The sequence below is a fragment of the Astatotilapia calliptera genome, chromosome 20 (genome assembly GCF_964374335.1).
Source record: "Astatotilapia calliptera chromosome 20, fAstCal68.1, whole genome shotgun sequence".
In the NCBI taxonomy this organism is placed as follows: domain Eukaryota; kingdom Metazoa; phylum Chordata; class Actinopteri; order Cichliformes; family Cichlidae; genus Astatotilapia; species Astatotilapia calliptera.
The window spans coordinates 1,294,428-1,320,309 of record NC_137441.1 but is presented as its reverse complement, the minus strand read 5'-3'; the positions used below and the strand labels follow the sequence as shown (position 1 = coordinate 1,320,309).

The 25,882-nt window shown below is 46.5% G+C and overlaps 1 protein-coding gene across 2 annotated transcripts; it reads right to left on the bottom strand.

Annotated features, from left to right (window-relative positions):
* Nucleotides 1-2,646: 2,646 nt before the first annotated feature.
* Nucleotides 2,647-23,170, bottom strand: acss2 (acyl-CoA synthetase short chain family member 2). 2 transcript variants are annotated; one of them, XM_026154953.2, is made up of 19 exons: nt 22,488-23,170; nt 20,362-20,557; nt 15,527-15,618; nt 15,289-15,392; nt 15,143-15,215; nt 13,303-13,378; nt 12,214-12,322; nt 11,694-11,741; nt 8,598-8,735; nt 7,479-7,649; nt 7,160-7,293; nt 6,959-7,091; nt 6,703-6,759; nt 5,564-5,644; nt 5,359-5,467; nt 4,990-5,058; nt 4,478-4,654; nt 4,299-4,373; nt 2,647-4,151 (listed from the first exon to the last, which is right to left on the bottom strand). In XM_026154953.2, the coding sequence occupies exons 1-19, from the start codon at nt 22,609-22,611 to the stop codon at nt 4,024-4,026; spliced, it is 2,094 nt and encodes a 697-aa protein (XP_026010738.2). In that variant the 5' UTR covers nt 22,612-23,170; the 3' UTR covers nt 2,647-4,023. The 2 variants fall into 2 exon arrangements, with proteins under 2 accessions (XP_026010738.2, XP_026010739.1); XM_026154954.2 differs by lacking the exon at nt 11,694-11,741.
* Between the last annotated feature and the right edge of the window lie 2,712 nt (nt 23,171-25,882).

Genomic DNA, 25,882 nt, shown 5'->3' with positions numbered 1-25,882 from the left:
ACATATATATATATATATATATATATATATATACATACATACATATATATATATATATATATATATATATATACATACATACATATATATATATATATATATATATATATATATACATACATACATATATATATATATATATATATATATATACATACATACATATATATATATATATATATATATATATACATACATACATATATATATATATATATATATATATATACATACATACATATATATATATATATATATATATATATACATACATACATATATATATATATATATATATATACATACATACATATATATATATATATATATATATATACATACATACATATATATATATATATATATATATATACATACATACATATATATATATATATATATATATATATACATACATACATATATATATATATATATATATATATACATACATATATATATATATATATATATATATATACATACATACATATATATATATATATATATATATATATACATACATACATATATATATATATATATATATATATACATACATATATATATATATATATATATATATACATACATACATATATATATATATATATATATATATATACATACATACATATATATATATATATACATACATACATATATATATATATATATATATACATACATACATATATATATATATATATATATATATACATACATATATATATATATATATATATACATACATATATATATATACATACATATATATATATATATATATATATATATATATATACATACATATATATATATATATATATATATATATATATACATACATATATATATATATATATATATATATATATACATACATATATATATATATATATATATATATATATACATACATACATATATATATATATATATATATATATATACATACATACATATATATATATATATATATATATATACATACATATATATATATATATATATATATATATACATATACATATATATATATATATATACATATATATATATATATACATATATATATATATATACATATATATATATATATACATATATATATATATATACATATATATATATATATATATATATATACATATATATATACATATATATATATATATATATATACATATATATATACATATATATATATATATATACATATATATATACATATATATATATATATATACATATATATATATATATATACATATATATATATATATATATATATATATATATATATATATATATATATATATATATATATATATATATATATATATATATATATATATATATATATATATGAAAATTAAAGGAATTGAAATGTACATTGTGCCTTGGTTTAGTGTCTGGAAGAGTCCTGTCTCAGTCAATTATAGATGATGTGAGAGGGCGGGTGTGTGTGTTTAGGGCACGGATGGCCCCCGCCTGCCAGTGGCTGATGCTCTCAGGCATCCCAGGCTGGGCGCTCAGGTGTGTACTGGCTTGGCGGGGCCTGGCGCCCGTGGCTCGGTCCGCTCTGACGCGGTTGGCTGTCGCCACAGCCCCCTCTGGCTGCTGGGTGACCCCCTGTCTGGGGCTTTCCTCAGCAGGGTGGTGTGGTTGCCCCTCCGGTGGTCCTCCTCGGGCTCTCGCACTCAGCCTATGGAGCTCTGGGGCCTGAATCTCCTCCATGGCTGCTTCATGCTCTGGGGGCGGGGCTATGGCTCCCCACACCCTCTCAGAAAGCTACATGGAGAAACCGTGCTGATCCACACAGGTGTGTGTACGCACGCACGCACGCACACACACAGGTACAGTGTGTGCGCACCTGTGTCTTCCTTAGCTGCTACCTCAAAGCATACTGTGCGTTGTCGGGCTTGCATGCTGCTCAGCAACACTCGATATCTATCGTTTACTGTTCTTGCTTGTTTTCCTTCCAGAAGACTTTAATGTCTTTTTCTTGAACATCTTTTCCTCTCCTATCCCCCAGTCATGTCTGTTCTGTTTGTAATAACTTGAAAGTTAAAAAATAAATGAATAAAATAAAAATAAATCTTAATAATTTATTTGATCTTAATTAATAATAGCAAAGATCAATCAAGTGGACCAATAATGATCCACTTGGAAAAATAAATCCACTGGACAATAACTCTGCCTGCAACAGTGGCGAAGGCGAAGAAGAAGAACTTTTCATTTGTGTGCATTTTGTGCCAAATACATTTCCTTCTGTACGATGAGGTCAGCGCACAATGTTTTGTCCTCTTGGCTCATGTGTCGTCTGATGAAAATATCATGGATGTTTAAACACGCGACACCTGGAATAACAGAAGCAATAATACTTGAAGCTGACTTTACTACCAACTTAAAAATTATAAAGACAAATAATTTATCGAATGAAGGAGTGATGTGGCTGAAGATAAACGGCATCACGTGGAAACTGCACAGAATCAGCAGCTTTGATTGGTCCTTATGGGCTAAAATGGTGCATCAACGATTTGTTGTTGTTGAGTCTGAACTTTAACTGGTGTCATCAGAGTTATCCTTGATTTTGCAGTATGAAACATTTGTGCAGGAACAAAGAGGTGAGAGGAGCAGAGGCAGTAGTCATGTTCATTTACTGTCATTGCAAACACTTTGACACAAACAGGGAAACAAACAAAACGCCAAACTGCAAATCAGCTGCGTTCTTTCCTCCACCCGAGTCAGACAGACAGGAAGAGCTTCTCGAGTTTGTAACCCAGCTCACTGCTGCACATGTGGTTGGCACACTGATACAAACAACAGAATTAAAAAATAAAGGACAATAAAAGCTGAAATCGAACCGGCCTTTAAATCACAATCAGACGTCTGTCGAGCACACAGAGAAAGCTTTCAGGGCTCCAACAACCTGCTTCAAAGTGTTCTCACTTTAATCCACAGACCTAGTGTTCATGTTTTCACTCCCACCTCAAATTAAACCACATCGTTCACAATTCAGGTTTTTAGTCTGAACCCCAAACAGAGCACAAACTCTGCTGGTTCGGTCTTTTTATAGAGTAAAGTCAGCAGGTCGATGAGTTATGAGTCACTGAAGGTTTTCTCTGGTTCCTCCAGACTGACACAAGAGCCGATCGCTGCTCAGCTGTTACAAACAAAACAAAAACAGCAGGACAGAAGACCCGAGGTGCGATCGCAAAAGTCTGAGAAGAAATCATGTTCAGAGGCGGCTCGTCCCCGTGCGCCTCTTCCAGCATCGCTCTGGTTTATAGACCGCTCCTCAGGAAGTCCCGCTCTCCGTCGTGTTGACTTCCTGCAGCAGCGCTGAGAGGTCCGGAGGTACCCGAGGAGACGGACTGAAGGGGAGATCGAACGCTCAATCCCGGATCATTGGTGGATGCAGATTCCTGGAAGCTTTGATCATAAATCAGAAGCATGCAGACACACAAACCTAAAAGATTCCTACATAAAAAAGGGACTACGTTAAAAGTAAAGCCGAGCGTTTTCATGGTTAGCTAATCGTCAGCATACAAAACGGTACTGTGGCACGACGGGAGGGGAGGAGTCAGCGTGGGAGAGGGGTAGCGCTTCACATCGGCCTTAAACCAGGAGACCGACACCCGACATCGGTCAGGTGCCTCTTAGCTCATCTTTGGCTAAAAAACTGGGAGAAGACCAAAATGAAGTGTTACCCTGATCCTCAACCGCTCAGCTCGACTGCAGGGCGGTTAGAGCAGCGGCGTCAACATCTGGAAACATCTGCAGGTGGACGTGCAGACAGATGTGACGGTTTGAGGAGTTACTGCACATGTGGACACGCCTACGATCTACCTGCAGCCAAGCCTTCTCACATCATCACCATCAGGAGCTAAAGGTTGTTTGCTGTACAAGTTTATGGGCTCCTTCCTCCTCCTCCTCCTCCTCCTCCTCGGCTGGTTCGCAGCAGCTGTTCCTGCGTGTGGCTGCAGTCGGCGTCTCCCTCCGAGGATCCCGGAGGCGTCACACCGCCGTGCAGCATCTGTTCTGGAAGAGCTGCTCGACCACCGTGGAGTCCGCCAGCGTGGAGACGTCGCCCAGCTCCCGCTCGTCACAGGCGATCTTACGGAGCAGCCGCCTCATGATCTTCCCTGCAGACGGAGAGAAGGCAGAGCTCGGCTTCAGCAGAGCGACTACAGGTGCGACCGCGTCAGCCGCAGGTAAAAACGACACACCTGAGCGTCGAGGAGGAACCCTCACACGTCTCTAACGTGAAACAGAGCAGCTAGCTTCGTTACCAGATCTGGTTTTGGGCAGTCCGGGCGCGTTCTGGATGTAGTCGGGTGTGGCGATGGCGCCGATCTTCTCCCTCACTGTGAACACGAAGTATAACTCGCGTCAGATGATGAGAGCTCACAGATCAACAAGCCTGACAGGAACGAAGCTTCGGAGGAGACTTACAGTCCCCTTCACCCACCTTGCTTTTTTAGCTCCGCCTCCAACTCGCTGTTGTACATCACGCCATCATTGAGCGTTACGAAGCAGTAGAGGCTCTCTCCTTTGACCGGATGAGGTCTGCCCACCACGGCGGCCTCGGCGACGGCCTCGTGCTCCACCAGAGACGACTCCACCTCAGCTGTGCTCAACAAGTGACCTGGAGGGCAGACGGGTCACCGTTACACCAGAAATCACCCTCGGGTGTCAGACACGAAGACGAGCGCATAAAACACGCAGGAACGCGCTGAGACGTAAAAAAGCTCAGAACAGACGAGAAGGTGCAAAACAAAATCTATTAAAAGTTTTTAAAAATGATCATTTAATAAAAGAAACTTAATAAAATCAAATAAGAATTAGTTTTGGATTTTATACACTTACAGATCAGAATCCCTGCGTATGAAACAAGTTTACAGAGCAACAGCTCCCTCTGCTGGTCAGACAGGTGTTTAACAGCTGGGTTTCACAGGCAGTCACTGGGTGGTCGCGTCTTACCTGAGACGTTCAACATGTCGTCTATCCTTCCTGTGACCCAGAAGTACCCGTCCTTGTCTCTACGGCAACCTGCGAGAAAATGAAGGGGCGGGATTAAAAAGTTTAGTGCAGCCGAGACGTGTTTTAGATCCACAGCAGCTGTGAAAGCCACACAGACCTGTGGCCACGCCCCTTTAGAAACGCCTGGTTAATAATAAATATTACAGGTTACTTCATAAATGAGAAACTTCTGATGTGCTAAGGTTTCAAACGGTCGCTGCAGAGGCCTCAGTCTGACGCAAATACGAGCGAACACGTGAAAAGTTTGTGTAAAAGTCGCCGAGTTCTTTGACGCTTGCAGAGTCGAGTCAAACATGACGCGCTGCTCACCGTCTCCTGTGACGTAGTATCCTGGAAACTTCTTGAAGTAGGTGCTTTCAAACCTCTCGTGGCTTCCGTAAACGGTGCGCATCACGCCGGGCCACGGCTGCTTGAACACCTGTGTGAGAGGGCGGAGACAAACGGCAGGTGTGACGCGCTCGCAGACGCGCATGAAGCACGAAGACAAATAAAGGCTCATTTACTCAAGGCTGACCAGGTATCCTTCGCTGGGCCCCTCCAGCTCCTCCCCAGACTCGTTCAGGATGGCCGGCACCACGCCGAAGAACGGGAGCGTCTGTGGGGACACGCGGGGGAGGGGGGAACCGAAAGCAACGAAATGAAAAAGAAAACATTTTTAAAAAGACGATAAATGGTGAGAAAACCTGATTGACTTGTTTCTGCGTTTAATGTCTTTTTACTTCACTTCTATCACCAGCTTTCCTCGCTTCCCTTTTTCCTTCATGAATTTATCTTTAAATGTTTTTGTTTTCAGATTTACAGGTTTCCTTTGTCTTGTTTGTGGTGACAGAAGCATAAAGGCGGGTCTCACCTGGACCCAAACGCATCGTCAGCACTTTCTTAGATGTAAAGTTTTGAACCTTTTAAACCCAAAGTCTGCCAGAGCTCCTCTTCATGCCCATAGTAACTACACAAGCTGTGGAATAAACTACAAACAATAGAAAATCATTTGTGATTCTGTTTTTGTTTGTTTTCAAACACATTTCAGAGGTTTATCCCTCAAAACTGTAAATGCAAAAAAAAAATTGCAAATATCCAAGCACGGGAAATTTTTGAGCATCTTCATAGTTTCATTTTTGAGATGCAATAATTTTTATAAACTGCAGGAAAAACAAAATAAATATCATTGTGCACAGTTTTCAAAGAAAACAGCATAAACCTGTTTTCTTTCGAGCCTCTCAGGAACCACACAGGAGTCAAACGTGACGTTCAAACACAGCAGGAAACCTCTGAAAGGCCCTGCAGGGAAAAAACTACGTTTCCACCAAAAATGACGTCACAGATCAGCAACGCTCGTGTCTGGATTATGATGATTTTGTTGTTGTCAGTGCTTTTACAGCATTTTTGCAAGAAGCCGTTTATGGAAGGAAACTGTGAGCGGAGACTAGATATAAGCAAGTACGACTCGTCCAGTTTCACATGTAAAGAAAATGATTGTGCTAGCCTACGTGGGTGTAATTCTACTGGAATTTAAAAACAGTTGTGCACAGCTGCAAAGGGCTTAAAAGGGTTAAAAGCCTCGATCACTGTTTTATCTTATTGTCTTCATTTAACCTTTTAACGTTTCTCCCAAACACACGTTTGAACCTAAACGTCATGTTCAGCCTTACTCACAGCAGATCCAGGCTTCATGGGCGTGGCCGCGGGCAGAGGAGTCAGGACATGTCCTCCCTGAAAACAGAAAGCAACTTTAATCTCAGGCAGCCGCCCAGCAGGGGGCAGCACAGCCCACAGTCTGAGGTAAAAGCTCAGCAGAGAAACAGCAGGTGCACAAAGAAGCAGAAAGGCAGGTTGGAAATGGAGACCGATCTGTTCTACATAAAGACGTTTGGAAGCGGCGGTGCTGAAGCTGCAGGAAACCATCACTCACCGTTTCCGTCTGCCAGAAGGTGTCGACTATCGGGCACCTCTTCTCGCCGACCACGTTGTAGTACCACTGCCAGGCCTCGGGGTTGATGGGCTCTCCGACCGTCCCCAGAACCTTCAGAGAGCTTCGCTTGTACCTGCACACAAAGGCACAGGTGAGTTACCCCGCAGGCTCCTCGTGGAGGGAGGAGGGGCCTCGGCTCACCTCTGCACCGGCTCGTTTCCAAACTTCATCAGCAGCCTGATGGCGGTGGGAGCCGTGTAGAACTTGGTGACGTTATATTTGTCCACGATCTCCCACATACGGCTCACGTCGGGGTAGGTGGGCAGACCCTCGAACTGACGCACACAAAAGATTCATGTACAAAAATAACTGCAGGAAGTTTGGAGGAAGTTCCAGCCTCTGATCATCAGACAGCTTTGGACTCATCTATCCGGGTTAAACCGTCGCAGACACATCAGTGTTACATCACACGTCAGCCCACACCTGTAAACAGGAAGTCTGAGCGCGCTCGCACACTCACCAGGACGCTGGTGGCCCCGTTGGCCAGCGGGCCGTAAGTGATGTAAGAGTGCCCGGTGATCCACCCGATGTCCGCCGTGCACCAGTACACGTCGTCGGGCTGGTGGTCGAACACCACTTTGAAGGTGGTGGCGGTGTAGAGCATGTAGCCGCTGACGGTGTGGAGAACTCCCTGCAGGCGAGACGAGAAGAGCGAGGAGGAGCTTAAGAGGAGCGTTCATATGCAGAAATGTGAGCAGGCTCAACGTGATCAAAACAGGAAGTCATCAAATGACCCCACAGTTATTCCACTTCCTGTTACTCCAAACATGAGCTGCAGTGTGGGTACCACCCGTTTCCAGCAGATCTTAGTAGTTAAATGTGTGGAAGAAGCAGCTGGTGGAGGTGGGTGGAGGTGACGCTCGATGAAAGTTAGGGACAAATGCAATCGCATGGCAGGATGCTGCAAATGGACCAGGTGTGCCCCGCCCCTCGCTGTGACAGCCGGGAGCGTCTCCAGCGCCCCTGATCTGGATGAGTCGATGAGCTGGGACTTCCCCTGCTGTCGATCCCTTCTAGCACCAACCCAAACATCTCCACTGTTTATTGTTGTGGCCATTTTTGATTTTGTTTATACATTTTGTATTCATTTCTGTTTTTTCTTTAAAGTTGTAACAATATGCTGACCTGGTTTGTTATGTAAATTTGTAATTTATTTTATTTTTGGAAAGTGATTGGTTTATTAGCTTATGGACCCTCCCATTAATCAAGGGCTTGCGAGCACCCTGGAGGCGTGTGGTAAAGATGTTTGTTTGTCAGATGATTTGGCAAACAATGATTTTTTGACCACTTTTTGAACTTGTTAAAGCAGATTAACTTTCGTTTCATTTTAAGCTGTAAGAAGTTATTTGGTTGATTTCTGTTCATAATTTTCCACGAAATAAACATCAAATAAAGGCCGTGACAGTTATAACATTCATGTCTCACTCTCCGGCTCACAGACACCCTGAACGAGTTACTGAAGCTCCGCCTGCTGCGGTGAGCAGGTGATGATGAAGGTGGGCTTTCCTCAGACACAGAGTATCTGAGCAGGACGCCTCATTAAGTGAGACGCAGGTGACCCACAGGTGTGTTTCCTCACCTTCGGCTTGCCGGTCGAGCCGCTGGTGTAGAGGATGAAGAGTGGGTCTTCAGAGTCGCACCACTCTGGTTCACACTCGTCTGAGACGCCACGCAGCAGAGCGTGCCAACACAGGTCCACCTCGGGGTTCCACGGCACCTGAACACGCGCATGCACGCGCACACACACACACACACACACACGTGAAACTGCCAAAGTCGTGCCTGAAACCCGGTCGATCGGCCTGTAAACATTCAGACCTGTAAAATCTAAGACACCAAACAGTTAGTCTGACACTCACACCTTCAAACTACTGAAGACAGTGAAGAAGAAGCAGCAGCTGTGAATCTGAGAGAACAGAGCCACAGAGAGTTAGAGAGGCCACGCCCACTGGTTTCCTGCGTGTCCATCAGACCCCGGGCGACGCCAGCGTTTTTAAAAACCACACAAAGGAACCTGAAGCCGAGATATTAAAATATGTCCAACGATGAATTTAATGTCAGCGGCACGTTTCAGACGAATCAGCTGGGAGATTATCCGATAACTAACGAGGATCCGGAATAAAACGCTCCTCCCACGGAGGAGCAAAGGCTGCAGCTGTCTGGGGCAGGGGCGCGCTCCACCCGGGCACACGCGGCGGTTCAAACTACAGGGTCTCCATCTGGGAATGCCGAAGAAGAAAGCCGTGAACACCGAGCGGGTGGATTTTACATACGTACCAATGTTTGATTCTCAAAGTTACATTTACAAAATAAATAAATATAAATTTTATTGTGTACGTTTCGTAAACTCAGTAAAAACCCAGCTCACTGACAGCACACCTGACGGAGCCAACACCACCTTCAGGTGACGTCTTCTATTCCAGCACCAAACACTGACCTGTGTTAAAGGTCCAGATGTGACTGCAAAAACATCTGGACTATGTAAATGCTTTAAAGCGGACGTGAAGGACGAGTCGGCAACAATCTCCCATTACTCCCAGTGCGTTGGCTGCGTGGCCGCTTGGCTCCATCTCGTTTGCCTTTTTGAGCCAAGAACAATCCGCTGACGAGCCGCGTTCACACAGGAAATCGACGAGTGGGCGGGGCCTCGGGTGGGTTCCAGCTAAAATAAATCTGCTCAGGTTTACATGCAGAGGAAAGAAGAGCAATTACCACCCTGGGACCTGAATCTTACCTGGCTGTCGCACAGGTAAGCTCTGGTGGGCAGGTACGTAGCGTGAAAACACGAGGCCCCGCCCGCATCTTGGTTAGCGAGGAAGAATCAGAGCTCTGTTTGTATCCAGAACTGGACCTGGTGCACCTCAAGGCTCTAGTTTGGGTCCTGCCTTGGTTGCAGTCTACATGTTGCCACTGGCTCCATGTTCTCACGCTACAACCTCTCATTTCAGGTTGCAGAGGACTTGCATCGATCTGCCTTTGAAAGCAGGGACAGACTCACTGCAGCTGTTATGCAGCTGATGTCAAACAGTGGATGGCTTCAGTTTTTAAATGAAACAAAACAGAAGTTGTCATTATTGGTAACTGGACCAGGCCTCTCTTCATCGTCTCCAGCTGCTCCACAATGCAGCTGCTCGTCTGCTGACTGGCACTAAACTGAACCCAGTGTCGGCCTCTCACTGGCTCCCGGTTCCTCACAGGGTCCAAATCTTACTTTTTGTTTTTAAATCACAAACCGGGCGAGCCCCTTCTCACCCGTCTGAGCTCCTGTTGGTTTATGCTCCAGGAAGAACCGCGAGGTCCAGGTCAGAACTAAGCTTAACTACTCCTGGACTGAAGTGTGGTGGTGACAGAGGCTTCTCTGTGGCAGGAACCAGACTCTGCAACAGTCTTCCTCTTAATATTAGACCTGCACAAACACTAACACTTTAAATCATCACTAGAGACACATTTTATGGTCTGGCTTTTCACACACGTTGAACATTTTGGTTTTAACAGCCTTATTTGTTGTTGTTTTTATTGACTTGTTTTCCTATATTTTACTGCATCATTGTTGTGCATCTTATTGACTTTACACTGTTAAGCACTTAGTGCAGCATGAGCTGTTGGTGATGTGCTATACAAATCAACCCGACCGTCACCGTTTCAACGTCACGTGTGTCAAAGTGCGAAACATCTGCACCAGATGTGTGATGACATCAGAGCAGCGATGCGGTTTATAACCCAGCCCACCTGATTACCCTGGGAAACAACAAGGGGCGGAGTCCTCTGACATCTACCTGTGGTTCATGTATGTGTCGGCGACACCACCCATAGCTTACCACCGTCAGGCACTGCTGACTCGAGTCATCAATCGAGCGGTGCGAACAGCTTGGTGGGCTCACCTGAACCGAGTAAAAACCAAAGTCCTCCGTCTGTCACTTCATCGTAGCGAGCGCCTCGTTCAGCGTGCACTCTCACTGAGGGATGGCTGAGTCATCGATTAGTCTTCATCCGTGTCTCCGGATTTTATTTTCCGGACAAACGGAGCTCTGATTCTTCCCGACTGGCAGCGTTTAGAGGAGAGAAGCGTTACAGCAGGTTTATCAGACACCGAGTCGTCTCAGGGCGTGGACAACGCCCACAGGCGAGCGCTCGCCTCCGTCAGGACTCACAGGTGAAAGTGCACAACACGAGGAGTGTTTGCACAACAAAGAGAAAGTGTTAGTGTTAATCCACACTCAGAATTCACTTTTTATTCCAGCGAGTTTCAACAGTTCAGACAAAGATGCGACAGAAAGCAGCAGCACTTCCATCTTTGAAGGTTTCCTCTAAACGCAGCGCTGAATGATGTCATTATTTAATGTTCTCCAAATATTTAAAACTCATTTCAGATCTAAAGAAAATCTGTTTTTATTGGTTTAATCTGAACTGTCAAAAATCAGAGGAACAAACTGCTGCTGCAGGTAAAACAATAAATCAGCAACGAGAGCTTTTAAATCTTATCAGAGCTTTTGAAAGGACGATGCCAAAAATGACTGAAAGCTTCCAAACGCTCAGTGAGACTTGAAGCTTTCGCTCTTATCACGTTTATTGTTTCCGCTCCGCAGCAGATTCTGCAAATTCTTCTCAGAGTGAAACTCCCTCTAAAACAAAGAGTCGAAGCAAAGATGTTATCGAGGGTCAGCTGTGAAAATACCTTTGGTACGGGACGCGTTTTCATTACTCTGCCCGCCTGTTTTTCCTGCTGGATGGGGGGAAGATGGAGGAGGAGGAGGAAGAGGAAGGAGAAGTAATGAGGGAGAAGGATTATTGAAAAGGAAGAACACAAAGATAAAAATCAGGATCCCCAAAATCAAATCGTGACAGTGATGAAGTTTGAAATTTCAGATTTAACAGAACAAAACAGAAAAAGAAAGAAAAGTCAGCATCCTGCAGTTCCTCTAGTGTCCAGCAGAGGCAGTGAGTCACTCCCACTCACTTCCTGGTTTGGTTTCCCCTTTATAAAATTTTCAGAGCCAATTTATAACCAGGAATTTCCACAAAACTCAAACTCTGAACGACTACAACGGAGGTCCAATCAGACGGCTCAGTGGGTACCTCCATCTGCAACAGGAAACACTGCCTCCATCAGGTCAGAAGTTACAGGCAGACCTGATGGTGGCGGCGCTCGCAGTGACTCAGGTGAGGAAGACAAAACCTTCAGGTGTGTGGTTTACCTGCAGATCGGGGCACGGCCGTTTGGCGGGAGGCGACTGCGAGCCCAGAATCCCCTCCGGTTCTTTGGACAGGTGCTTCAGCATGATACAGCGCCCGACCGGAAACCCTCTGCACAGACAGACAGACACACATGCGTACGCGTCACTGTGACCTCACAAAGGTACGCAGCACCACCTAAACTCAAGGCAGGGGTGAGTAGATCCCACACTCTGCACTGCAATAGGAGCTCCCACCCATCAGTGTGTGCAGGCTCGATCATTCTCATGCAAACAACAAAAAGCACATTCATGCTGGAACAGCGATCACACACGTGACTCTATGGTGAAAAATCTACGTCACACCGAGCAGCAAGGTCTCACAGCACCAATCGGAGCACGAGGACCGGCTCCACACCGCGATGGTGGAAGACAGACTACAGGTGATAGCAGCAGCGATGACGTGCAGATACATAACCAGCCCAACACGGCTCGCTCTGCTGCAAGGAGCCGATAAGGAAAGCACAGGTATCAGCGGCGTGCTGCACGGCGCAGCTTTAACACAGAACGAGAGGGCAGCAACGTTACAGGTCACATGATTCCTGCCTTCATTTGTACTCAGTTCATAACAAAAAAAAAAAGACTCCTCCCACCTGACTGTCTCAGATTTGCCTAAATGAGAACCTTTATTATGTGTGACATCATCAAACTGAGACAGAGTCGAACAGCTCCAATAACGACGAGCTCTTCCTGCAGCTGCTACAATAAAGTTTAACACGCAGCAGGAAGTCGAGTCTGGAGGATCTGTGACACACTGCGTCACGCCGCTCTGCTGGGACCAACAGCAGCTACGGTTGGAGGGGGTGAAGTCGCTCTGATAGGCTAACACACCTGAGCGTGTACTTGTTTACATATCTTTGTGGGGACCAACAGCCCGTCCCCACAAGCTTGAAGACATTCTTGAGACTCAAAATGTGGCTTTAGCATCAGGGTTACAGTTAGGTCATGGTTAGGCGTTCATGTCAATGACATGTCCTCACTAAGATATGACAACGTGTGTGTGTGTGTGTGTGTGTGTGTGTGTGTGTGTGTGTGTGTGTGTGTGTGTCTTACTTGTCTCTGCATTTCTGCAGCGCTTCATCAGCTAAGAGCTTCAGGTTGATCAGCTTATCTCCTCGATAGAAACCATCTACACACAAAAGGAAAGATGATTTATCCTGCCGTCAGAGACACACACAGACGCACAGACAGACACACACAGACACGCACAGACAGACACGCACACACACACACGCACACGCAGACACACACACGCACACGCACACACACACACGCACACGCAGACACACACGCAGACACACACACGCACACGCAGACACACACGCAGACACACGCACAGGCACACAGACACAGGCACACACAGACACACACGCACACAGACACACACACACACAGACACACACACACACGCACACAGACACACACACACGCACAGACACACACACACGCACAGACACACGCGCGCACAGACACACGCGCGCACAGACACACGCGCGCACAGACACACGCGCGCACAGACACACGCGCGCACAGACACACACGCACACACAGACACACACGCACACACAGACACACACGCACACACAGACACACACGCACACACGCACACACAGACACACACAGACACACACACACGCACACACAGACACACACGCACAGACACACACAGACAGACACACACAGACACGCACACGCACAGACACGCACACGCACAGACACGCACACGCACAGACACGCACACGCACAGACACACACAGACACACACTCCATTAGCTGGATTACAACCGTTGCTGGTTTCAGTAATCGGGGTTCAGACTGGGGACTCCTTCAGCTCAATGTCAGTAATAAATCTGCGTTAGTGCAGCAAAGAGCTGAAGTCAGCATCCTCCATTAATCAGTCGAACCTCCTCCGTGTCGGTCCGTCAGCTGATCAGATATGCTCTGCGTGGTTTCTGTACGCTGCTGCGTCACTCGAGCACACGGACCCCGACAGCCGAAGCTGTGACATCAGACTGGTGGAGCTCAGCTTTCACTGCAGCTCCATCAGCGAGTCACTCCCCATGTGCTCCACCTTCAGTCTGATCCTCGTCACTACAGCCAATCGCTCTCCCTTCCAGCAGAGCTGATGGGAAATGCTTTGCTTTACGCAGCAGCACCTGTGATGGTCACAGGTTAACTTTAGCTTTACTGTAAGATCCCAGCTTTAAAAATCCTCAGCGCCTAGTTTAAGGACGGATGCTTCCTCGCGATAACGTGCACACGGATTAACAAAGCATCAACTCTGCAGCTACGCCTGCACCAGTTTACCGAACCTCCACCTGTGCTGGTCACAGTTAACGGCAGCCACAGAGGCACCGGGCCTCATGATCTGCTTACAGGATGAATGAGTGTGTGGCCAATAACGCAGCAGATTAACTGGATTATATCACCACCCTCTAATCCAGCTAATAAGACTGATTATTGGCCCCAACTCAGCACCTCGGCCAGCGCCTCTCTTCACCGCCACGTCCAGCTTGGTGGGTGAAACGCGTGTGCACGCTGCATAAAAGGTGAAAGCGTGAACTCAAAGGTGCGCGTTTGGTATGAGATCATCAGGACGAATAAACGAGCAACATAAACGCTCCACCCTGACGCCGCGAGCGTCCCGGCTCCACCTCTGGGTGAAGACAGAGATCAATAAAGATGGAATGATTGGCGTGAGCAGCTTTTCGTGGGTCTGGATCTCGCTCCCCAGTTAACTCGGCCATTTCACCTTTTTTACAACCCACGAGTAGCTTATTGTCCAACCAAAGGAGGTCAGAGGTCAAGGTGAGACTCAACACTGCTACCACCCCCTGCAGGATTAAGGATATCTTTAATGAGCAGGAACTTGTTGCAGGTGCGTGAGGCTGACCTGCAGTGATGAGCAGGCAGCACTGAGAGTCCACGATCCTCTCACACAGAGACTCTGCAGAGAAACCTGCAAACTGAGAGCAGCAGACCAGCGTTAACCTCCATCTTTAACTCAAACCACCGTGTTCACGGGCGTCTGCAGCTCACCACGATGGAGTGGACCGCTCCGATGCGTACGCACGCCAACATGGCGACCACCAGTTCAACCACCATGGGCATGTATATGGACACGCGGTCGCCCTTCTTCACGCCTGGAGACAAAAAAGAGAAGCGAGCAGGATTTACGACTCGATCCAAATATCTGAGCACATAAAACCATCGTGAACGAAACCTTTCACTTCATAGAGCGCTGAGAGGGGGCGGTGCCAGCGAGCGGATAACTCACCCTGAGCTTTCAGGACGTTGGCGAACTGACAGACTCTCTGCAGCAGCTCCCTGTAGGTCACCGTCAGCTCGTCGCCGGGGTCGTTGCCCTCCCTGAAATCAGCATTCAACACATGCATTAAAAACAAACAACAAGATGTAAGGTTTCCTCACATCTCGATGCTTTCGTCCTCCGAGAGCCGATGACCTTCAGATCAGGAAACACATCACTAACACGCGACACCGGGCCTGTCACACGAGCCGATGAGCTCGACGGTCACTTTCCTGATTAAAGCCTCTGCTCTTTGTGCTCGCCAACGTCCGTCACATCGATTTCTGTGCTTGCGACCAAAATCTGTGTTTCTGGTTTGTGTTGCACTGTTTTAAGCTCAGATCAGTGACTGCGTACACACAACTTCCACACAAACATAGGGCGTAATTGTTAGCATTCAGCCTCTGCGATGCGTTCCTGAGGCCACAAAGCTGAGAGGAAGTTACAGTGAGCGTCGGCGGGAGGCTCCATGATGCACAGGAGTCGTTCAGGATCAAATCAAACCCTGAGCAGTCTCTCCTCTAGCTAATGTTAGCCAATGCTAGCTCGGCTAAGCTGGCTGCTGGTTTCACATCATTTTAAATCAGCCAAAGTTAAAAACCGTCACTGGATTCACGCAGCGCGGCGCCAAAGAGCAGCAGAGGCGTGATACTCAGAACAGTCAGGCTGATAACGGCACTGCTGGTACTACGTGACAGAAATCTGCACTTTGATTCAGTTTTCCACTGAACGGTCCCAGAGGTTAAAGTAACTGAGGGCCATCAACGACTTCATCAGGCCTCTGTGCAGGAAAACACTGATGTTCATGCTCTCTCAGAACAGGAGGTCACGTCCATCCAGCAGCACACTCGTGTAATAAGGTCAGCCTCCATGTAACGACCAACGACCAACCAGAGCAGAAATTTGGGCAATTTCTCATATTTATAGATCCTGAAGGAGCCACACTGTGTTTGGGTGAAACTAATGATTGAATGACCTTTTACCCCAGACTGGACAAACAGGTTTTGGTGTTCCTTTAAGAACAACAACTCACAAACCAACCAGAGCAGAAACTCCAAGTCTTGGCACAGACTTGGTCTTGAGCAATCTTCACATTGTTGAAGTTGCCTCATGAAAACTTTCTGCTTTTTCACAACACGGCGTCATTCTGGCCGTTTCGGGAACTTGCAACAGCGACACTCGAGGGCACATCCTCCCTCCCTCTCCTGCACACGCGTGCAGTTTGCAGGGATGAGATGAAGCCTTTACAGCAGACAGAGGCAGACGAGCTGCGACAGCTCTGCCTCTGCAGATGATTGAAGCCCGGGCAGCTCGCCGGGCAGCTCGCCGGGCAGCTCGCCGGGCAGCTCGCCGGGCAGCTCGCCGGGCAGCTCGCCGGGCAGCTCGCCGGGCAGCTCGCCGGGCAGCTCGCCTCGCAGTGTTGCAGGCTGCAGACAGAATAATGTGGCTCAGATCCCACGTGGACAAACTCGACTACAAACAGCACCGAAAAACTGCAACTACAACCTCACACGCCTGCAGATTCACACACAGGCGCCCCCCTCACCCTCCTGTTAGATACACCGACATCGCCTCATTTACACACCTGCTGGCCACGCTGCCTGGACGCCGGTGAATCATCTCTCAGCTAGTTGAGTTCACCAACTCCAAACTGGAACCAGCCCAGAACGTGACTCTGTTCAGTGTAGTGCAGCTGCTCATTACACCTGAAACTGTTTGACTGCTGTTCGGAGCGCAGATGAAATTTGGCACAAACCAGGATTGAGGTTTATTTTTAAAAATTCATACATCTAAAAATAAGTTGCATACATTTCAGATCAAAGGCTGATTTTACAGTGAGCTGTGAAAACTTGTCAGTTTTACTTTCATAGTGTTGAACTTACAAACTTGCTAAAGAAAACGTTTCTTTCACAACAGGAAACTAACACCAAACACATTTCAGCTGCTTTCTAGAGCTTCGTGTTTGCCGTAAGAATGACGTTACGCTCGGCGGGGAAAAGCTGCATAAATTTGACACGTTTCAGGTGTAAAGTGCTTCTTCTGGCTCTCGCTCGTTTGTCGTCCAGTACGGACTGGTATCAGCTGCACAACCAGAACCTCAGCAGCAGCTGGGATCCCAATCTGCCTCTGTCTGCAGCAGCGAGGGGCGTTTCAACACTGCTGTGTGCACGTGCACGAGCGTGCATGAGCGTGTGATGGTGGGAGGGCCGCTCACATATCTGAGCGGTCTCTGTGACCCGCCTGCTGCTCTCAGCTGATTGGGACTCACAGCATGCAGCTGTGCTGAGTTCCCGACCTGTGCAGGCACTTCCAGGCTGATATCCGAGCTGCCGGGTCCGCGTGCCCGCCGTCGGGCTCACGCCCCTCTGGCGTGACTGATTGTGTGGAGGTGCTGGGCCATTTATAGCACCACCACATTAACACTTTCAGAGCTGCACACGTGTCTGTTTGTGCATTTTACAGGAGTCTCAGCAAGCAGTTACAGCACGACCAGAAAACACCTCTGACATCATTTGTTTTAAATTTGAGCCACATCGTTTAATTAGATCGTTAAACGGGACTGCGCACGTTCTCGAGCAGCAGCAGCTAATCTGGTGTTAACTTCTTCAGTGTTTAACAAGCTAACGCACACACTCTGGAAGCAAACACTCCAACAAAAGGTCACGGCGCTTCTTAGCCCAGTCATCACAGCAGCCTGTGTTAGAGGAACACACACACGCACCTATAAATACACAACAGTGTTGGATTTATTTTCAACACTTGGCTCAAACGTCACTGAGACTCCAGGAGCTGTGAGGAGGTTTTTCACTGTCTCACAAAGATCAGACTCAGTCGCTCTGGGTCCTCTCCCCACTCAGAGGGGACCTGCTCAGGGTCTCACGCTCTGAGGAAAGAAGGTCAATACAGGAAAAGGCCAAAAACCCTTAAAATCAGCGGAGCTTCGACTCCATAACCAGCACTGAAACGACCCTGATAAAAACATTAAAATATATTATATTAGCTCCGCCTTGTTAAAGCAAGCTTCCTTCTAGTTGGCTGCCCCACACAAACAGGTGGGTGGAGCCTCTGACATCAACCTTCTCTCACCCCAACCAATCACAGCAGATGGCCCCGCCCCTCCCTGAGCCTGACCCGGAGGTTTCTTCCTGTTAAAAGGGAGTTTTTCCTCCCCACTGTCACCAAAGTGCTCATAGGGGTCATATGATTGTTGGGTTTTCTCGGTATCACCTTGAGGCGACTGTTGTTGGATAAATAAAACTAAATTGAATGAAACTGAAGTCAAACCTGGAGTTTTAAAAACATGACATGTTAGACTCGCTTCTCTCTGCTTTGTTATTAATGCCTGAGCATTTTCAGTTTAAATCCTCTAAAACAAACTGAGGTCAGTGATTTATGTGACAGGTTTAATGCTTCCTGCAGGGATTTCTCTCTGCTGCAGGCAGCCCACAGGTAATTCAGCTCTGACACGGGAACAGAGATGTCGAGTCTTAAAGGTGATCAGCTGCACTCGTGTGGAAACATTTTATTACTTCGAGCATTAATCAATAACCAGATTAATCTGCTGGATGACGCTCAGCAAACTTTGGACTGAACCTTCTGGATGCTTTCCAGAGATTGGTGGATAAAAGCCCTCCAGGCCTCTCCAGTGACCTGCTGCTGCTTTCAGAAGCTCTGCTCGCAGCAGCCACTCCTCTGTGACCACAGGACAGTGACGCAACGATGAAAGGAAGCCTGAGAGGGCAGAGCTGGCTTATCTAAAATGCCATTTATGTTCAAGTCTCTCAGACTTAAATCATTTTTATTCTGACGTGAAAATGAAACATTTTCTTCCTCCTCAGGCTGTGAGCTTCAGTGACATCACTCGTTTCAGATTCATGGTTGATAAACCCAACCACACAATCTGTTTGAGAGACGGAGACAAAGGAGAGGACGGCGGTGTACCATGTGCCCGTGCTCGGTCCTGCTACTGTTAGTGTTGTATCAGCCCCAAGAACGAACGGCTGGCTTGGACATGACAGCCAAAGTTCAAAGGTCGTGAGAACAAGATGCAGCTACTCAGAGGCCAAAAGCATTTTTAATTTTTTATATATTTGAGCCTGTTTATATTTTTCCAGAATCTCGTATTTTCTTTTTTTCTTTTTTTTTTCTTTTAAAATATGAGCTTTTACATATGTTATTTTATTCGTCGAGTTCCTGCATTATCATCATTTTTAACTCATTGCTCTGATTAAGCTATTCCACTTGCATTTAATGTTTTGGCGTCTGTAACACAAACATCTGGGATAAGGTCGCTCCTCATTGGTCGAAGCGCCTGTGTGCTGGCTCACTGTAGCAACCAAACAGCAGTCACACCTTTGCTTTGTGCCAGTGCAGGTAAGACTGATGGAGAAACTCGCGTCTGTTTGGCTTTATTCACACCTGAGATTCACGATGTCGCCCCCACCCATGAACCAGCCCCCGCCTGCACGTGTCTGCCGGGGTCAGGGACTGGAGTCGTGCCTCTCTGTCCTCAGGGCGGACAAGCAGACTCAGCTGAGACGCCGAGTGAGTTCAGAGGGAGAGTCCTGCTGGCCCGACAACCGTCATGAGATGAAACTGGTTTTTGTTCTCCAGCTGTTTACAGGACCCAGTGATAAGAACACAGCTAACAGTGCTAATTTTATTTTAGTTATTTATTGGGGGGGGGGGGGGGGTCCTCTTGATCAGAGTACACACACACACACACACACACACACACACACACACACACACGCCTGCATAACCGTGCGCTCATAGATCTGCTGAAATCACAGACACACACTGACCAGAAGAAGGCGACTTTATCGGCGAGCTTCTTCTCGTGGACGTTGCGGTCGAGCAGGTTGTAGCAGATGTTGGTGGACGCTCCCTCCATGCACTTGATGTAGATTTCTCCTTTGGTCACATCAAAGTTGTAGTCGAGGAACTGACCCGTGTGCTTGGTCTTCCAGAAGAAGTCCTTAGCAACGTCGCCCCAGAACTCTGCGGGACAGGAAGAGCGATCAGAGGGAGACGCATCAGTTTGCACATGAACTGTACGACTATTACAACAACAACAACAACAAACAGTAAATAAACATGGGGTTGCGGTTCCTTCAGTTACACACCCCGACGCATCTTCCATCACCACGGGCATCACTCCGTCTGTGACATCATCGTTAGCGTGGAAATACCAATGTGCCCTTACACTGTATTATTACTGCAGTAACATCCTGGTACCATTTATTATTCTCTTTGTTGTATCACATAATTGCGTGGTTACATTATAACCGCCGTGTTACAGTATTTTACGCCCTGTTGTTCTTCCTGAGGACAGTTTATGTTCCAAGTACAGAGTTTATGCTCGTTACAAATACAGTTCATATTAAATATGTCTGCCCTCCTGACGCACTGCTCTGATGTGTTTACAGTTTGTTTTTAACACTAACACACACACACACACACACACACACACACACACCTGAAAAGGTGTCGCTTACAGCAGAGCCTATAAACAGCCGGCTTTAATCACTGTTAATAATCAACCAGCTCAGGTTAAACTGTTTAACAGCTGCTGCTGCAGCCAGACGCCGCTTTGCAACGTTTTCCTCTAAAAACTGTCATCTGTGCATGAAGCCTGCAGCACAGACCGGCTGATATCATGCTTTACACACCTCCCTCCAGGAAACCACCTGAGCAGGTAAAACTACTTCCTTACTGCCACCAAACTAAAATAATCTCAAAGTTCATGTCTATGGGTTACACTAAACTACACTTATTACAAACAGAACAGCAAAACTTTCTTTCAAGTCATAAAGAGAAGTTTCATGTTATTTTTGCCCAAGCGGTCATTTAGCTTCTGAAACAGAACAAAGATGACATGAGTCCAGAAATATTCAGTCTGATGAAAAAAGAAAAAGGTCCTGAAAACTGGAGTATTTCATCCAGAGAACTGTGGATTTTTAAAATGCTGCTCATTTCCAGCTCGCTGGTTTTATTCTTGGACTCAGCTGAGCAGCTTTGCATGGTTTTATGTGACACTCTGCTACATGTTTAATTTTATAGATGCTGAATCTTTTCAGCTTCTTCGGCCTATTGGTATCAAAGTTGTTTCCCATTACAATAAATGGATTACATAAATGCTTGGATCATTCATTGTCACCCTCACTAAACTTTGATGGCTTTAACAGCAGCCTGCGTAGCCACGATGCCAACACGCCGTTGTGTTTCCAGAGGTGACCACATGTGGATGAGAGGGTGGAGTCAAAGGTATCACCAAATGCTGTGCGGTCACCAAGCTGCATCCTTGGACCGTATTAGTGCATCAACCCGGAGCACTGCCTTCTCAGATGATTAGTGCAGTGACCTCACAGCAGACATTACTGGTCACATGATGTCATCACAAAGCTCCAAAAGGCTCCAACAGCACAAACACGATCCAGAGGTCCAGTTCTGGGACTCTATGGGTACCGACTCAGTGCTGGCGCCTCCGCTGGTCACTAGAGGAACTGCAGCTTTCACACCCAAAATCTTGTGTTTCTTTTTGTATTTAATCCATTTCATCTTTTTGGATTTGTGGTTTTCAGCTAACTGGTAAGACTAAATTGGTCTCCATGGTCTCTGGCTATGATGTCACTGCACCTGCCTGATCGCTTGAATCCAAACCAAAGAGCGGAAAATGTCACAGATCAAAGGAGAGCACAGAGGGCTCGCGCAGGGAGCGGTGCATCTGTACATGAAGACAGGTCTACACTCCACCCCCGTGCGCGTGCATTCCGGGACTATCTGCACCTGCCCATTCACACTTTATAAGTTTAGCTAACTGTACGATGACGTTTCTGCACTTCTGCTTTAACCCTGACCCATCACCTGTGTCACCTGGGGTCGCAGGTGTCGTCTTTGCTACCTGAGCTACCGTTTTGAGGAGACTCACCGTCCGGGTTGTCCACGGACTTCATGTAGAGCTCTCTGTACTTGTCGAAACTCGGGACGTGAGCCTCCTTCAGCTCCTCGGAGCCGTGGAACACGTTCTCCTGCGGGGGTTTCTCAGGGATCATGTCTGAAACTCGAGCCGTGAGCTCAGCTTCCAGAAGAAACAACGGGTCTAGCGGGCAGGTGTCCTTCAGCTGCAATTAATGAATGGTGGCTACGAGGCTAGCAGGGTGCCAGCTAACGGCTAGCAGCAAAGTTCATTTAGACTTCCTTGTTCTGCAGGAGCTTTTTTGTTGAGCTTCCGCTCAGACTTTGTGTGCAGAAGCCGAGCTTGGACCGTAAACTCGCAGGTGCGTCTGTAAACCGGATCCCAGGTGAGTGTGGGTGTAGCTCCCGTGGACTCTGTCCGCTCCTCTCGAGGAAAGTCCTGCAGATCGGACACGGAGCAGCTAACAGGCTAACGCGCTGAGCTAACAGCCTTCAGGAGAAAGAGAATTCACACGCGTGCGCAGAAGATTCCTCCCGCTTCAGCGTGTAAAGTGTGTTCTGGATAAATGTGGGCAGCAGTTGGACCTCTGGCCGAGCAGAGCCTGTGTGGACTCTCCGAAGGAGCCGCTGAGAGGGTTTCGTCTCTGAGCTGACAGGTCGCAGCTCCTTCTTTTTCTTCTTCTGCTCCAGGAAAGCGTGTGGCGCTGAGCGCTGTTTGGCTCCAGGGGCAGCCAATCAGAGATCACCGCTGATTCGCGGACTCACGGAACTGTAAGAATTTACAGTACTAACAATAATAAACAGGGCTGGTGCTGCATTCAAGTGCTTCTCACACAGGGTTTAAGATAGTAAAAGTTTTGTTTATTCAATTTTGGCTCAGTCTCGGTACTGTGCAAAAGTCTTGAACTTACATTGTGCTGGGAAAATGAGAAATAGGTAAAGCGATGAATGGAAATCCAGTTTAGAAGCCAAAAACAGAATTTATGTGATTCTAATGACCTTCAAGTCGGACAGATGGTGTTGCACGGTGAATCCAACTCTTATAGAACTTTTTTGTGTTCAATCCATGCGTTTTAAGTTTACCTGTGACAGAGCTTCATCCTTAGAATTACTCAAATATATTTTGCAATTCCAGAAGCGGAAGTGAATGGAAGGGTGGTGTTTTGAGGCTAGTTTCATTTTTCCTTAGATTATTGATAACGGTCCAATGCTGCACCCTTGTGGGCACAGCTGTGTATTACAGCAGTCCCTCATATCATATTTTTATCTATTTATTTTTTAAGTATTTGAGTCAATCCGGCAGCATTTCTCTGAGACAGGAGAGCGGTCTCAGAAGCTCATGACCCGTTATTGATCCTCGTGAAAGAGAAAAATCTTTAATTATACATTTATCACTCAGTCTCCTCCTAATCAGTTTTTATTCTGTAGGATGAGCGGTGGCTCGACAGAGCTCTGACTGTTTGTCAGCCTGGCTACAGAGCTGAAGAGAAACCTGGGGTTGTTCTTATTTTCTTCAATCAGTGATGAATAGTAAGATGTTCTGGCTTTGTGGAGGGCTTTCTTATAAAGCAACAAACTATTTCTCCAGGCTAAATGATGATCCTCTAAATTTGTGACACGCCATTTCCTCTCCAGATTACGAGTCATCTGCTTTAGGGTACGTGTTTGAGAATTATACCACGGAGTCAGGTACTTCTGATTAGAGACCTTAGTTTTCACAGGAGCTACAGTATCCAGAGTCGTATGTAGTGAGGAGGAGAAATTATTAACAAGATAATCGACCTCTGTTGGAGCAGCGTTCAGATAGCTGCTCTGCTCTGTGTTGGTACAGGGCATTGGAGATGATAACAGTGGGTGGATTATATTCTTAAACTTAGTTACAGCACTTTCAGAAAGACATCTACTGTGATAAAGTCTACTCTCCACCGCTGTGTAATCAATTATTGTAAATGTAAATGTTATCAGGAAATCAGGATATTATACTGTAATCGGCTCACCAGCCACTTTATTAGGTACACCTTGGTAGTACTGGGCTGGACCCCCTTTAATACTTCTTGGCTCAGATTCAACAATATATTCTGGTGACATGACATCATCATGACATCATACAGCTGCAGCACCCATAATGAGAATCTCCTGAACATCCCGAAGCTGCTCTGCTGGACTGAGATCTGTGACTGCGGATGTCGTCCGAGGACAGCGAACTAATCGTCATGGTGAGGAAACCAGTTTGGTCTTAGCTTTGAGATGTCGGAAATCTGGGATTCATAGAGTATTCCTCTGACGCCGTCACAAGCCATCAGCAGCCACCCCTGGGTAGGATTAAACGATGCTCGGCTGGTCCTGAAACCCCCCAGCAGCAACCTGAACACGGACGCTCTCGTGACGTTCACACCACAGATGCGCTTCACACACCAGTGCATAAACACTACAAAGCTTTCCTCCAGTTAAAACAAGGCCAGCTTCAGGTGGTGGCTGTGGAGACCTTTACAAACACATGTGCATTTTTGGCCTTTAAGGATTCAAGATCTTTGTGATTATCAGCGTTAACTGAGAATCGAACCTGAAACATATCTGTAGCTCATCATCATCCACTCACAGACAGCTGCTGACAGAGCAGAAAGAGCCTCGTCGTCTCAGAGCTCACATCAGCAGCTGGAAGCTTAGAGGCACATCTGGGAAGAGCAGAGGAGTGAGCTCAGCTCCTGCTGTGACTCACACCATCGCTGCTTCAGGAGAACATCTGGACCTCCTGCAGATGTTAGACTCAAAACCCAGCAGACCAAAAAAACCCATCATACTCTCAGCTTTGCTGCCTCTCTGAGTGGGAGTGGTTTTTAACAAACACCTGAAGGATTGTTTTCCTGTCATCGCCAAGTTGGAGCGCGATTCTGTGGAAAGGAGGAAAAACAGCCGACTCAGGCGTGGAAATACTGTTTTATTGTCTGTACGAAACTTTATTAAAGTAGTATAACAAACACAGAGAGAAGCCCGGACAGAGAAGACTCGGGTGGCGCTTGGCCCGCGGCGTGCACGCTTATCGGCACAGAGCGTTAAAAGGGGAGAGAGGTCAGAGGTCAGTCAAGCATCATTACCTTTAAAGCGAGTATTTCCCTTCGCTCAGACACGTTCTGTACCAGTCAGACATGAAACACCACCACAGTCCTTCTAACACTTACAGTGACACACTTATCGTTCAAGCAGACCGCAGTCCGCGTTCGGACGTGAAAAAAACTCAGCACAAAGACAGAAGCGCCGTTAACCTGGTCACCTGATGTTGGCAGTGCGGAGGAAGTAACGCCCTCAGAGGTTCTCCAAGAACAGAGCAGCTGTGTCCAGGTGAAGATGCTCCGTACCAGCTCTGAATCGGCTACTGGGACCACAGGGGTGGAAGAATAGAACCATTAC